This window comes from Salminus brasiliensis, chromosome 4 (genome assembly GCF_030463535.1).
Source record: "Salminus brasiliensis chromosome 4, fSalBra1.hap2, whole genome shotgun sequence".
Taxonomy (NCBI): domain Eukaryota; kingdom Metazoa; phylum Chordata; class Actinopteri; order Characiformes; family Bryconidae; genus Salminus; species Salminus brasiliensis.
In genome coordinates, this window is record NC_132881.1 from 35,575,902 (window position 1) to 35,591,610 (window position 15,709).

At 40.2% G+C, this 15,709-nt stretch overlaps 1 protein-coding gene across 1 annotated transcript; it reads left to right on the forward strand.

Annotated features, from left to right (window-relative positions):
- The first annotated feature begins 2,795 nt into the window (after window positions 1-2,795).
- Window positions 2,796-14,242, forward strand: slc1a4 (solute carrier family 1 member 4). Its single transcript, XM_072678206.1, has 8 exons — window positions 2,796-3,478; window positions 5,445-5,487; window positions 7,186-7,251; window positions 8,596-8,762; window positions 9,587-9,820; window positions 10,271-10,465; window positions 11,765-11,899; window positions 12,164-14,242. The coding sequence occupies exons 1-8, from the start codon at window positions 2,979-2,981 to the stop codon at window positions 12,429-12,431; spliced, it is 1,608 nt and encodes a 535-aa protein (XP_072534307.1). The 5' UTR covers window positions 2,796-2,978; the 3' UTR covers window positions 12,432-14,242.
- The last annotated feature ends 1,467 nt before the right edge of the window (window positions 14,243-15,709 follow it).

Consider the following 15,709-nt stretch of genomic DNA (forward strand, 5'->3'; position numbering starts at 1 on the left):
TATCTTTATGAGGTATTTCCATTGAATTCTCTATTTCTGTAGTTTTGTGCTTCTACACTCATCATTGACATGAATGTCATGGTAACATTAGGCTTTCAGTGAATTATTTGAATAAATCATTTCTGGGGCAGAATAAAGAGTGTACAACATCTTTAATAGAAAGGTAATATACAGAATCAGAAAAATGCATACAGGGGCAAAAGCACACATACAGAACATCTAATATTTGGTTAAATGTCCCTAAGCAAGTTGTACCTTGACCCGACACGTTTGGTAGGCATAAACAAGCTACAAGCAGAATTCTGGTTGAATCTTTGACCACTCTTCTCGGCAGAATTGGTGAAGTTCAATGGTTTTCTGACATGGACAGTCCACATGTTTTTGATAGGGTTGAGGTCAGGACTTTGGGAAGGTCATTAAAAATTTCATAACTACTACTGATTTGCATTTGGGGTCATTGTCCTGTTTGAACTTCCAAATGTGTCCACATTTCAACCGTCTAGCTAATGGTTTAGGGTTTTGCTGAAGACTTCTGAGGTTGTCCTCCTTCTTTAGTATTCCATCTACTTTGTGCAATGTACCAGTTCCACTGGCTGCAAAACAGCGCCAGAGCATAATGCCCTTGGGATTGAACACCTCACCTTTACTCTGGTTATCGTGGGCAAACACGTCTTTGTCTCATGATCACTTCTTTTTTGGATGGCAGCCTCTCAATCCATGGTGATGTAAAACACTGGTGTTCCAGCAGCTTCCTGATTTCGAAAGGCTGTTCCTAACCATCCAAAACAGTTTCCTCTCAGATGAGGATGACTGTTTTGGGTTAGTAACTTTTAAAATGGATTGGACCCATGATCTTGGAATCTGCAGTTGTTTAGAAATGGCTCCAAGAGGCATTCCTGACATTACTGAAATCTATGATCATCCTCAGATCTGCACTGAGCACCTTGGACTTGTGCATTGAGCTGTCAAACCTTGGCCTTGGCACCTTCAGCATCAGTGAATAATTAACCATAGTGAATGTATGCATATTTCTGACCCCATATTGATTTCAGAAAACATACATAGATGTATGTTGTACACTCATTCAGCCCCACAAGGAAATCACCGAAGGCCCAATATTGCCATTTATGTCCATTATGAGTGTATGTAAACTTCTGATCACAACTGTAACCACATCTAACCCCAATCTTAACATTTGAAAATTACATAATGTGCTATTACTACAATTACATATGAATAATATTTAATAATAATTAAAATAAATAACAATTAGTAGCAGTAGTAGCAAAAGTGGCAACAGTAGTGTTAGTAGTAATAGCAGTAGTAGTCATAGTAATAGTACTATCAGTAGTGCTGGTAGTAATAATGGTAGTAGCCATAGTAGTAGTAGTATTAATCATAATACTAGTAGTTGTAGTACTAGTAGTACTAGTTTGGTTTCTGTGTTTGTTTCTTTAGTTGGTTTCTTTGCATTCAGGTTTGCTTTGTTTTGTTTTGTGATTTCTAATCAATTCTACCTGCGAATATGTCCAGCCTCAAGCGTCACAACCTAGACAAGTAATAATAAAGATAGTAGTAGCATTAGGCTAACAGTAGTAATTATCGTTATCAGTATTAAAACATATATTTATATAGCATCTTTTATACAGTTAATATGTACAGAAATCAGAAATTATACTCATGAGAAGAAATAAAAGAGGGGTCATATAAACACAATGAAATTAGGCTAAAGGTAAAGAAAACACCTCCAGTACAGAATAAAAGCAAAGATAAAATTACAACAAAAAAAGTAAATAAAATAAAGCTACAGAACAGAAAAATTGAATGTCTGGTAAAATCTGTTTTTCCTGAGGCCTCCTACTCTGTTCTTATGGTGTCAAATGTTGGGTTCCTACAAAGAGTTCACTGTATGGGCACACACACACACCTTTAGATTTATTTATTTAGCTTTTTTTGGTCATATATTCATGTGAGTGCTTGCTGTGAGGTCACTCTAGAGAAGTGTGTTGGAGACACGGCTGAGGGTACTCTGTGTGAGCACATGTGGTGCGATATCCTGTCCGAAACCAGATTCAGCTGGGTAGAGCCGTCCATTTCCAGCTGGCACTGAGTATACATGTTACGGCAGCTGGTTTATTCTTACACGGTGTCAGAGGACTATGAGTTGGCATTTTAAATAAAGCATGCATGATGCTACAATCCACTCCGTATAGAGTCCCATTTCAGGAAATAAGTGTCGGACCTAGACTTCGAGCTTCGCCCTGACAATTCTCCTATTTTGTCCCCTGTCCAGGTAGGGTGCAGGGCAGTTTCACAGCACTGAAGGAGACGTCCAGCTCCATGTGCTGCTCTTCTGGCAGATGGGAGATTTATTTTTAGAACCAAAATAGTTGGCTCATGTCCACAAGAACTTAGGAAGCAGGCTGAACAATTCACAAGGTTGACATAAAAAAGTCTGCACGTGTTAGACTGGAGAAGTGTATATAGGCCATTCAGTGCAAACAGTCCATGCATGTATGGAAACAGACTTATATATACAATGTGTTGTAATCAGTGTAGTCATATGGGGGGGCATGCTGTAATTAGCCCACCATTCAGTGTATCTGAACAGAGGTACTGTGCACGTAGCTCCACTCTACTGTGAGCCCCAGTCTCTCGCTTTTGATGTTCAGCTACTCAAACATCCTCTTTCTTGCATTATCAGGCACTAGTAACCGCCCAGCTTGTTGCATCATTCCGTCTCGGGTTGTACGAGCGAGCGCCAGTGCGCATGCTCGCCGCTCCTCTCGCCCAGGGTCTTCTGCCATTGGCTCGCGCACACGCCGCTGCCGGTGCTTAACGATTTCACGAGCGCCCAAAGAGCCGCTTCGCGTGGAAGGAACGGGAGAAGGAGGCAGACGGTTTAGCTTAGCTCTCTCTCACACGCGACACTTTTCACTTTTCACGACATCTATATTTTAGCTAAAACAGTTTCATCCATGGAAGAGAAAAAGAGCGAGCTTAACGGCCATGCCGTGTCCGTGGCCCCCGCGCGACCGGCCAAAAAGACCCCCAAGGAGAAGTTCCTGCTGTTCCTCAGAAGGAACCTCATGGTGATCCTGACCGTGTCCGGCGTTCTCGTGGGCGTCGCGCTCGGGATGGTGGTGCGGCGCGCGGAGCTCACGCGCGCCCAGATGACTTACTTCGCCTTCCCGGGCGAGATGCTGCTGAGGATGCTGAAGATGATCATCCTGCCGCTCGTGGTGTGCAGCCTGGTGTCCGGGGCGGCCAGCCTGGACACGCGCTCTTTGGGCAAGCTGGGCGGCATCGCGGTCGCCTACTTTCTGGTGACCACGCTGATCGCCTCGGCCATCGGCGTGGCGCTCGCCTTCATCATCAAGCCGGGCGTGGGGGCAGGAGCGCTCAACACCAACGGTCTGGGGCTGGAGAGCGTCAGCACCAACAAGGAGACAGCGGACTCCTTCTTAGACTTGGCCAGGTAGGGAAGCTCTGAGAAGAAGTGATGCAATCGGTTCACTTGTGTGCATCACATTTATATCGTCGCTATCAGGCAAAAACCTTGTATCTCCTGTTCCTCTCATGCTGTGAATTTGACGGTTGTTCTTTACATTGTGTCAGAATTTCATGATTAATAGACCAATAGAAACGCTCCAAAAATACTGATATAAAATCTTTTAATATTGATTTCCGTTGAAAGTTAAAGGTTTTGTCTTTAAGGGTTTTGCCATTTTGGAGAAGCACTTTTTTGATACGAATAAAACAGGCTGGGGTTTTCTTTAGCTCAGGCTATATCACTGGTGTTATATAGCTTTGTCTCTGAATTTAATTATTTAGTCATTATGTTGATGCAATATATGATGTAATGTAATATATTCATATATGATGTGAATCAAGTAAAACACTTTTTCAGTGCTGGAACCCAGAGTCTTCCCTTCTCCAGCACTCCAGGTTCAGCTCATAAGATCCAGATCCTATCAGAGCCTTCATCCAGGGAAAGATTATCTGTAATCTGGTTATCCATAAAGCGGCTCTGTGATTATTCCCAGTGTGAAAAAGTGAATAATTAAATTCAGGAGTTGAATTGGGAGGGACAACAGAAGTAAATGTGCAGAGCATATGGTCCTCAAGAACCACCAGACTAATAATACACAGGAAAATCCTGAGAGCACAGCTCCAGTGTTGAGTGAACATAAAAGAACACCAGACTTTGGTTATAAAGGGCTGATATCTGTGACAGCCAATCGTCTAGACTATCTTTTATCTGAAATAAAGTAAACTGGTTCTAGGAGAAAGCCAGAGCAGGGCAGTCTGTGCTTTCCGGCGCTGTTAGCCATATATAGGTTACACACATGAATGCACTGGATGTTGCTCTGGCATTAAAAAAAAATCAGAATTTACAGAGAGAGAAAGAGTTTAATAGGATTAGCTTATTAATTATATGTGACAGCTGCAGTTGTTCTGCCGCTAGATCTGATGTCCACTACCTATTTTCTAGGAGCAAGATCAGTCTAGAGAAGACATGAACAAGTTAGTATAAGTGAGACTGAATGGTTCCACTTTTTTTCTTTAATGAATTTGTCTCGCTGTGAGACTTTGGTACCGCACACTTGTTGCGTAATGCCTGTATGGGATTTAGGGAATGTAAACAGCTGGCTAAACAATCATGTGGGCTCCTGAGGGCTAAAGGAAAGATTGCTTTTTCCAGTGTGAGAAAAATCGATTGTATCAACTGTGTCATATAAACTGACACATACGAAAATAAAAAAAAAGGCACAACGGCGCAACCTGTCCTACCTGACTGACTGACTGTTAGCAAAAAGAATTTGGCAAATTAAGTTCTACATCATACTACAGCTATGGGACCGAACCTGCTCTCATTCACTTACATAATTTGGACCTGAAGAATAACTGCAGACTAAAGAGCTTAGCACAGAAAGCGATTCCTCTGGACTCCGTTTGCAGTGTGATCCGGTTAATCTGCTGCTTAACCCACATCATATGATGATGGGAACAGTTGCTGAGCTGATGCAAAATGAAAGAGGGTTGCAGCTAAAGGTAGTGGACATATAGACACCATAAAGTTTAGACTTTTTGTTGTTTTTCACAGGAAATTCTGACTATATAGACACTCTCAGATCTGTTCAGATCAGATCTTCAGTTCTGCTGACTGGTGGGAGTTTGTCAGTTTGATTTTAATCACATTGATATAGTAGAGATTTATCCTACATTTTTCCTACATCTACCAGGCCCAGTAATGCCCAGTAATAGCCAGTATTGTTTCCTATGTTAATCTTTAACAAGCTGAATAACACTCTACCACAGTTTACTAAAAAGACAGAAGAGGCATCTTCACTTTGTGGCCTTTGTACACATCTGTTTAAGCATTGAACAACAGACATGACACATAATTTCCCCATGTGAAAAACTCTTGTTTTTCTTCACAGAAACCTGTTCCCGTCTAATTTGGTAGCTGCTGCTTTCCGTTCAGTAAGTACTTTCCTTCCCTTCTGGCTTTCAGCTAGTTCACCCAGACTCTTAAAAAAAACACATACATACAAAATCCACACACCAGCAGCACCAACTCAGCCACAGCATTTATGGCCACTTTTAAGCCCCCATGCCTCCATATTAACTGCCCCGCAATCTCTAATGAAGAGAGACTCAAACTGCACTGAGCGTTTTCCTCCAGGCCCAATAAATACCTCTCATGTTCCCTCACCATTAAAAGCACGCCAGTCGTTGCCATAGTAGGCTTATTCCATTCCCTGATGCCTGGCAACCTGGCTCGCTTTACTGGGCTGCAGCACACGGGCGACTGCTCAGCCTTGTGCAGGCAGAGGGAAAGCAGAGGAAGGGTCAGGGGGTTGTGTAAGGGGCGGGGGATAACGTGAGTGGGCAAAGCCCAAAGTGTGTGCAGCTCACACTAACCAGCCTTGCTGACTCAGGACTGTGTGGGTCAATCAATAGTCAAGTTGTAAACTGCCAACTGAAAGATGGCATTATGGTAAGGTAGACAGTAACTTATTGTTCGGACATGGGAAAAGTAGGGATACAGAGAATGAATATGAATATAGAAAAAGACTGCAGCCACAGCTACAGTGCCTCAAGGGGGGCTGTTCTGACAGCAATAGGCTCATGTTTGCTCTAAATATGAAACCATAACCACATATTTGAAACCACATATTTGACTAATATGTGTGTATATAAATGCATATTTTGCTTGGACACTTAAAACCTAGTATCTCATAAATGGTTTAACCTTAATGTGAAGGGGAACAAAAACATTTGTAGAATATATTAATATAATAAGACTTCATTTAAAGTTTAAGTAACTTATTAAATGTTTCTGTCAGCGGTCTTTAAGTGATGTAAAAAAGGAGTTACTAAGTTTTAATGTATCTTTTTATAATGTAGAAGCGAGATATGATAAGCAATGATTCACTGCTTTCCTCAGTATTTGTCCATTCAGACCTTTAGCTCTGTTCAGTTGTAAATGGAAGCCAGACATCATTGCAAAACTTGTGATGTCTTGTGTTCATAGAAACCTGGTAACTTATTTTAGAGTAATTACTGCTGCTCACAAAGATCTGCAAATTTATTACACATTGGGTGTAATGAAGCTAGGCTGGAGGCTGAAGCCTGCTCAGTTAAAGTTTCTGAAGGAGAGGGGCCCTCTGAATAGCACTGTCATAGAGGGGGTCCCACTCATTGTCTGTGCATGTACCAGTTGCCAGGTTCTTTTTAGCCGTGTTTTAAATGCCGCTTTTGTGAACTCCCAGAAAGACTCGCTCAATTCAGAGAAATGTCCAAACTTAAAGTAAGACTTATCTGATGTGTGATATCCTTGCAGTGGGAATATGAGACAAAACAAACAACAGAAAGATCAAAATGTAGAATTTCTGTTTGCCTCTCTGTCTGACTACTAAAATGAAAACATTTTCAGCTATGTTACATTAATTTAACAGACAATAATATAATTTATTACACAATATTATATAAATATAATATATAAAATATATATATAAAATCAGGATATTATCAAAAATAAAAACTACTATATTACAAACAAAGTTTATTTAAAAAATAATCAGCACTCTGTAGTATGAGGTCAAATGAATGCCAACATCATGGCTGGCCTGACTTATGTATATATCATTACTATCTTTCTCTGTTGTTTTGTGACAGTATGCCACTGACTACGAGATGATCACAGTGGGAAACGGCACTAATGGAACCCTCAACTACCAAAAGGTATGCCTTTATGACAACGAATGTAAGTTGTTGTATCCTCAGGATGAATGACAGATGTCATTATCACTCTAACTGTAATAAAAGTCGTTAACTCAAACTCTTACTCTGGTTTTTAGCAGCTCCAAATTGATGGAAAGATGTCAAAATGTTTCCTTTTAGGGGCCTGACCAGTGTTTTTTTGTGTAGATCTGTAGATCTGCAGTTGGTGGGTAGTACAAAACAAAACAGCTAGTTCAGAAAACACTGGGAAGAGTTCTTTTTTAAAGGTTTGACATTTATATTCTGACTTCTGAAAAGATAAATAGGCGATGAGCCTTTACCTTCCAGCCAATTACTAGATTCTTTGCCTGGAAGTAAACTATTATGTCATATTGAATTATTTACTTTAATGAAGAGATACTTCAGAGCTGCAGGTTTGGACTAGGCATCACATGAATGAAGCTTTTGGCACAGGCCAGTCTTGGATTCCCTAAATACTGCTGTGCTGTTTTGTCTCAGGCTCTGCTTGTGCTGGCTATTTGGCAGCTCTAAAAGCACATGCTGTTTGTTTGCATGGGACACAGTTGACACAGCCGTTCTCTCCACTCCTAAGCTACTGAGCACTTGAGCAGCTGGAGATGGCAAGTCTTTTCCAGAGCGCTTCAGTGAATGTGTGGTTAGAAGAAAGCTAAACCCTAGCAGTGAGAAATCACACTCCCTCGGAACATTGAGATCTTTCCAGAGGAAAAGAATGTGTCTGGCCTTAAGTGGAATCCCCTGTGTTTGGGTATATTTTAGGTACTTTAGGATTTTAACAATCCAAAAGAGATAGATATCCATCTATACTCAGTCAAAGTGCAGCTGAAGTTAACATGTTGTGCAAAGCAAAGTGTCAGCTCTGTTGCCTCCAATGACCCTTCTGCCCCCTATGCCCGTGTGAGACACTGCCAAAGAGCAGAGGCTCATCCGCTTTGGCCTTTCGGGGGCTACTTATCCATACACAATCACATCAGAGTCACTGGCAGAGAGCAGAGCTGTCCACCAGTGAATCTTGTGAAAGGATTTTGATAGCAAACGGAAATGCTATTTGATCCCTGAGCTATTCACGCCAAATCCAGGCCTTAGCAGCTTATTTATTTATTTATTTATTTATTTAATTATTTACAGCTTTTGCTGTAATTTTCCAAACCTTTCCTGTTGAGCTGGGGTCAACAAGTTTAGAAAAACAGTTCACAAAAGACTGTTTGTAAAAAAAAATAATATTTTGATGGATTGATACGGTATATTTGCTAGATAACACTAGATTCTTGAGTTAATATGTTATGTTGGCACAAGGATAACCACAGATACCATGGCCGATTGTAGGTGCCAGTGGGAAAAGATACAGATGGAATGAACATTCTTGGCCTGGTTCTGTTTGCCATGGTGTTTGGAGTGGCTTTGAGGAAGTTGGGATCTGAAGGAGAAGAGCTAATACGGTTCTTCAATGCGTTCAATGAAGCCACCATGGTGCTGGTGTCCTGGATCATGTGGTGAGTGAAACCCCCCTTTGATTAAAGGCCCATGTTGAAGCAAACACCTTTGAATAGTACTTGCCATGTTTAACCAAAGGCACACATATAATGCATTGAATTTTTTTATTAGAAGGGAGGAACCTGCACTCAACTGTGTTAAGTTGATTTAGTTAACTTAACTCATTCAAGCTTTTGCTTTTATGAACTGAGTGCCATGCTTTCCTGTCAGTTAGAAAGCTGTGGAGAGAAAATATTTGTGTTTAAATAAACTTTTACAGACATTTGCTTTCCTAATCAATAGGTCCCATAAAGGTGTCCAAGGGCAAATGGTCTATACTCCTGCTCTGGATGCAGTGGGAACCTTTCTGTTTGGGGTTCACCTCAAAAAGGCATTGCGCAAAACCTCTGTGCCTGTGGTCAAGGCCACACTGTGTCGCAATTGCCCATAAACATATTTCTGAAAAACAGGCTCATCATAGGTGACCTCAACAGCTCAATAAATCTCTGCAGGCATTGTTTTTACTGGGCTTTAGGACATTCTATCATTTTTTTGTTTGTATCTAAAAGATCCATGAGTTTAGCAGTGACTTTTAACATCAGCATGCCTTATCACATTATGTTTTTTAATTAATGTTTGTTTATGCATTTTTCGATATAATGCTGCTGTTGAAATGGTCCAAAATGAGTCTCATAAATAAAATTATCTTACATTAACTCCCATTGAAAGTTACGTTTTTTCCTTCTCCTGTAAAGTTTTTATGTGACATGCCGTGACAACAGAACATGCGGTTCTGTCTCAGCCCACTAAGATAACACCAACCTTGCATTCATTTATCTCTCAGGTATGTGCCTGTTGGCATTATGTTTCTGGTGGGGAGTAAGATTGTGGAGATGGAGGATGTGGTTCTGCTGGTCACCAGCTTAGGAAAATATATCTTTGCCTCTATCCTGGGTCATATCATCCACGGTGGCATCATCCTACCTCTTATCTACTTTGCGTTCACTCGCAAAAACCCTTTCAGTTTCCTGTCTGGACTCATCACACCCTTTACCACAGCCTTCGCTACCTGCTCCAGGTAAATCATATTGTACATGCAACATGTTTACAGACAGTGAAGTCAGCAAGTTCTGTTGAACTAACCCAAATGTCCTAGTTACCTTGGATTTGACAGATTGTTTACTTAAATCCTCCTGTATGGTTTCAGGTTGAGTAGGTTTTCAAAACAATTATGTTTAGACTTTGTCCTTCATTTTCTTGGAAATGCAGCCATTGGTAAACCTTTAGTTTTGCTGACTCGTCTAATACCTTGATCTGTTGGCAGAGGAGTCTGATATCCTCCCCCTTTACCCTCCTAACATTCTTGAAGGGTTTTTTCTTAATATGGCTGCCCAAGCAAAGTCTTGGTTCGACGCTATATAGCTAATACCTGCATAATTAGAGGATATACATGACTGCATGTGCATGAGACTGTGTCCTCTTTTCTCTACTCTGTCCTGATTTTGACTTGTGTCCCCCACTTTCTCAGCTCAGCCACACTGCCCTCCATGATGAAGTGTGTGGAGGAGAACAACGGTGTGGACAAAAGGATCAGTCGCTTTATCCTGCCCATCGGAGCCACAGTCAACATGGATGGAGCTGCCATCTTCCAGTGCATTGCCGCTGTGTTCATTGCCCAGCTCAATAATGTTGAGCTCAATGCAGGCCAAATCTTCACCATATTGTAAGTGACTCACTGAAGGAGCAGCATCTCCTAGAAAGTAACCTGTCAGACCCTAGTGTTTTTAGCCATTAGCTTCTGATTACAATGATATCTGGGTCATACTGATTAGGGCTACAAGATAGTGGAGTATTCGTTATTAAAACGAGTAATCGATTATTCCGATTATGAATCGCTATGACCAAAAACTCTTATATAGCTATCAGCTTTTACATGTAGCTTGAGGTTGTTTTATGCATTTGCTAGCTAACAATGAAGACAACACATATGAAAGACATATTCGGAAATTGAAGTTTTAATGAACTTTCCTGCTAATATAAAAGAAAAATAAAACTTACTAGCGAGAGCCACAATATAACTGACTTTCGTCTGCTTGTAACAAGCAAGCTAATTTGCTCTTTTTGTTAAAGGACTTTATACGTGAACAGATGCCATGTTCGGCGTTACACATTCCCATTCACATTTTAACCAGTGACCGGTCTCCTCTTTTATTATGTCTCTGGGTTGAACTTCTTTGAAGACTCCCACGCCTCACAGATATCTACTCTCCACTGACACACCAGAGTGATGTTACTGCAGTAATGTGGCTGTGTTGCCTTATGGCTCAGTAACGGTTTTATCCACACGCTCCCTTTACATAACACACCTGCTCAGTCTGTAGGTTTTCACTGCAGGTCTGTGTCCGGATTGAGGGAATTATTACTAAAAGAAGTAGTCGTGACAGTAAAACTGTTCCACACTGTTATGGTTAAACTATGGCTTTCAATCTGTGGTTCACGTACGTCCTGAACTAACTTGCATGAGAAACATGCATGATGACATCACCAACTAATCAAATATTGAATTAGTTGCCAACTAACTTGGTTGTTGATTTTGGTCGACCAAGCCGAATTGTTGTTGCACCCCTAATATTAAAACCTGCTGATAACGTCTGTAAAAAAAACGCTATGTACATGGTAAATAGTTGATATCAGTGTCTGCCCACAATCCCATATCAGTGAAGGTGTAGAGAACCCAGTCAGATGTTTGTCCATGGTAATTGACTATACCGCACAATTGAGTTAGACTAAGATTAGGTTGAAAAACCCTGAAGTATTCCTTTAATAAACATTGAACGAATGTGTTATATAGCTACAGCATTCCTCTCTGCTGAGTTACAGTGACCCTTGTGTGACTGTGTGTCAAAACAAGGCAGAGGATATTAAGCGTCATCTAAACATTATAACCCAAGCACCACTCTCTTGTCTTGATTTCTGTAGCTCCTCTGGCTGCTGCTGAACAAATGTTTAATCTTTCTTGCAGGGTGACTGCCACTGCATCCAGTGTTGGTGCGGCGGGCATTCCAGCTGGAGGAATCATTACCATTGCCATCATTCTGGAAGCCATTGGTCTGCCCACCAACGATCTTTCCCTGATGCTGGCTGTGGACTGGATTGTGTAAGACAGCTTGTATTAAACCTCCAGTGGATTTTTTGTTCTATATTGGAAATGTATGCAGTCTGTTTGCACTGCTTACCACATTCAGTTTTCTATATATACATGTCTATTTCTGCTTTATGCCTCACTCCCTTACGTATCACATGTACAGTGACCATGGCGTGGTTCAGACACATGCCTCTGAATTTAGTAATGAGTAATAAAGTATTGTGTGGCATTTGTGAGTGTTATGTGTTCATGCTTGTGTACGTGTTGTTTTTTTAGCGACCGTACCACAACTGTGGTGAATGTGGAGGGAGACGCCCTCGGTGCTGGGATTTTGAACCATATAAACGAGAAGGACCTGAAGAAGCAGAAACAGCAAGAAGGGTCGCAGGAAGAGCAGGAGCTGAGGGAGGTTAAGGTGGAGGCTGTGGCCAACATCCAAGCTGAAGAGGAAACCTCCCCACTCGTCACACGCCAAAACCAGGCAGATGACGCCTCCTCACATGACACAATCAATGAAAAAGATGGCATGGAGTCAGTGCTGTGAAGCTTTGCACTAATGCTTTCTTTCTTTTTTTTCTATCTTTCTTTCTTCTTCAAACCACTCAAGGCACTGTATCAGCCTCAGAGCGTTGTTAAGCTCCAGGCTGAATGTTTACTCCTTTATGAAACCTGGGAACAAGTGCCATATGTCCTGATGGGTTGTGAAATTGGCTGTAATATTCGTTATGTGGGATTAGCACAATAGTGTGGATGACATAGTGAAATGACCAGTTTAGGTTTACACTGACAATGTCCTTTATTGTGCCAAAACATACACTATATGGACAAAAGTAGTGGGACACCTGCTCAAAAACTGTTTCTTCCAAAAACAATTTCTGCTGTCCAGGGAAAACTTTCTACTAGATTTTGGAGGATTTGCATTCAGCAACAAGAGCGTTAGTGAGGTCAGGACGTTAGATGATCACTACACCACCTCATCCTCAACTGACCACCTTATCCCAAAAGTATTAGCTGGAGCACCAACCATCATTCCAGAGAACACAGTTCCACTGCTCCACAGCTTAATGCTTTGTGGCTTTATACCCCTTTAGCCCACACCTGACATTAGGCATGGTGCCAATAGGGTAATGTTCCAGAGAGTCCTATTCTATTGGCAGTACTTCTCCACAGGGACAAGACAATCTGTGTGTGTGTGTGCATTTAAAGTAGCTGAATGCATTCATTCGAAGGGGTGTCCACAAACATTTGGACATATAGTGTATTTTCTGTTGATTTTTATGGGGGATTTTTTGTCCTGATTTACATGTGAAGTCTGAAAGGGATTTTTTCCCAATTTTAGAGTAATTTTAGTTCAAATGTTAAAGCATATGTGAAGAGAATCATTTACAGACTGACCCTTTCTCTGTGTATGTGCTATATTTTAACTTGCCATGTGAAACATTAACCACTTTGAAGATGGACAAAAAATATTTGCTGTAAATATTTGCCTCCCTAATGGCATGTCTTGTCACAGGCTGGTCTTGTTCCAGTCTAGTGATGCTGAAATTTTGAAGGGGACAGCATCTCAAGGTGACTGTCTGAGCATTTGTTCTAGTGCATGATTTCCACTGTCTGTAATACTCCAGGATTTGTGTTTTTAGCATAGATTTCACCTGGTTTTAAACCTCAAATACTTGAACAATGTGTATACTTAAAATGTGTATACTATAAAAGATATATATAATGAAAATTCCAACATAGAATTGACATATGTAAGAGCACACTGATTGGAAATACTCCAGGCACATTTACTTTCAGTTTCTCATATGCATATATGGGCATTCACTGAAGCACCATTGAAGGAGCATACAGTAGTGACACCCAGTGGTACAACTGTGGAAGCACCTCTCATGCTTCATAAGCTGTTTTTATTAATACTCACCTACTAGCCACTGTCTCCTTATACTGGGCACAACGATCCAAGTAAGTAAGTATTTCAGTATAGACCTGCATCCTGCATCATGTTTTTTGGGGGTAAAACATCACTAGTTATATTTTGAATGTATAGAGAATAATAACTGCTAGGTGAATTATAAATGTCTTTGTATAATTTATTTTAATTTTGTAACTTTTTGTACAAATTTTATTGAACATATTTTTCTTAATCTAGCTGCCAAAAGCTTGACCTGTTAAATTGGTATAAACTGCTGTTGTCTGTTGTTACATACTAATATCATTGTATTTGTTATTAACTTGTATTTTGGTGGTTTTGATTCCAGTGCAGACACACTGTCTTACTGTTATTGTAACTCTTTTAAACTACTGCCTATATTTCTCATCTGTTACATGTCATTAAATCAAGAGCAATGCAATCTAGTATGTATTTTCCCTTGTAAACCTTACGTACGACTGCATTAGTTTATGAGTTAAATTGGGTTTGTTAAATTATTGTTTTAAAAGATTTCTAAAAAACTGCTGGCTTTGGAGCGGTCATTAGCAGATCCTGCCTGTTTGAGTTTATTCGAAACAAGAAAATAGAAAATCCCAAAGCTCCGACCCTAATTGTCCGATCCTAATTGCCCACCTGATTGTCTTTAGAAACCCTTGATTAGCTAAATGAGGTGTGCTACAATTGGATTGAAGGTTAAATCTGCAGACATGTAGACTTCCAGTAGAAGGTAGTGCATATTGTACAGCCTGTATGAATAAATATATATTTATATACATGCCACTCAGGGCCCTGGAACTTTGATTAATCCAAGGGCCTCCTCACCATATGTATAGTACCACAACCGTATGCTGTTGTGGTTAACACAGCTAACACACACATATTAACAAAGCTGTACATACATGCATAGGCACATGCAGACAGAGAGCTTCACCTAGCCTGTATCCTAATCAGGCCCTGTCCAGGAGATTTTGTACAGCATGGGGTGAGATGAAAAAGTGGCTCTGAAAGAGAGTTTATTATTGGAACATGGATGACAACAAAATATAATAAATGGAGTGGGAAATAATGCTTGTGCAAAAACTGTCCACATCTACACAGGGAAGAGATATAATTTAGTGGTAGTGCAGAACCCCCTCATTACAAGGTCAAACTTTGGACATAACTGATTCTGCATTTTTATACTCAAAAGATATTTTATCTAAGGGATTATACTTAAACACTAAGTAGTAGTTTCAAATATACATAGTAAATCTGATTTTTCCAAAACAGAAATGAAAGGAATATATGACATTTTGAAAAACCCCAAAGATGTTCTTCATACAGTGAACAAATGCCAAAGAGCATGTTCCCCAGAACGTCTTCAAATCCATTGTAAATTCATCCCAGACTGTCAAGAGTGTGCACAGATACATATAGGACAAAGGCTTTCAGCATGAGGAATCTATAAGGCATGTTGAGTTGGATTCATTTATTAATTAACACTTTTTGGTACGTGCACAATCCCATGGGGTGTTTAAGCTTTAATGTCTTTGTCCTCGTGCTAAATAAAAAGCATAAGAAGATAACAGGGAAACGTCACTGGCCCATTTTAATTACCCATTATAATAACGTGGCTGTAGTGGCTCAGCAGTTAGAGCACGGGGCTGTTGATGACAGGGCTGTGAGTTGGAGAACCCGCAGTGATGCTGATGGGTGGCTCTTTTCTAAATAAAAAAATGATATCATAGAATATAAAGGATATATCTCTGTATATATATTTGTATATTTGTATTTTGTATTTTTTTTGCTTATTTCTATATTTTCATATTTTTATATTTTATTCTTTAACTTAAATGTAACTTATTCTATTTTTATTTTCTTCATTTTTATTCTATTTTTCTTTTGCACTTTTG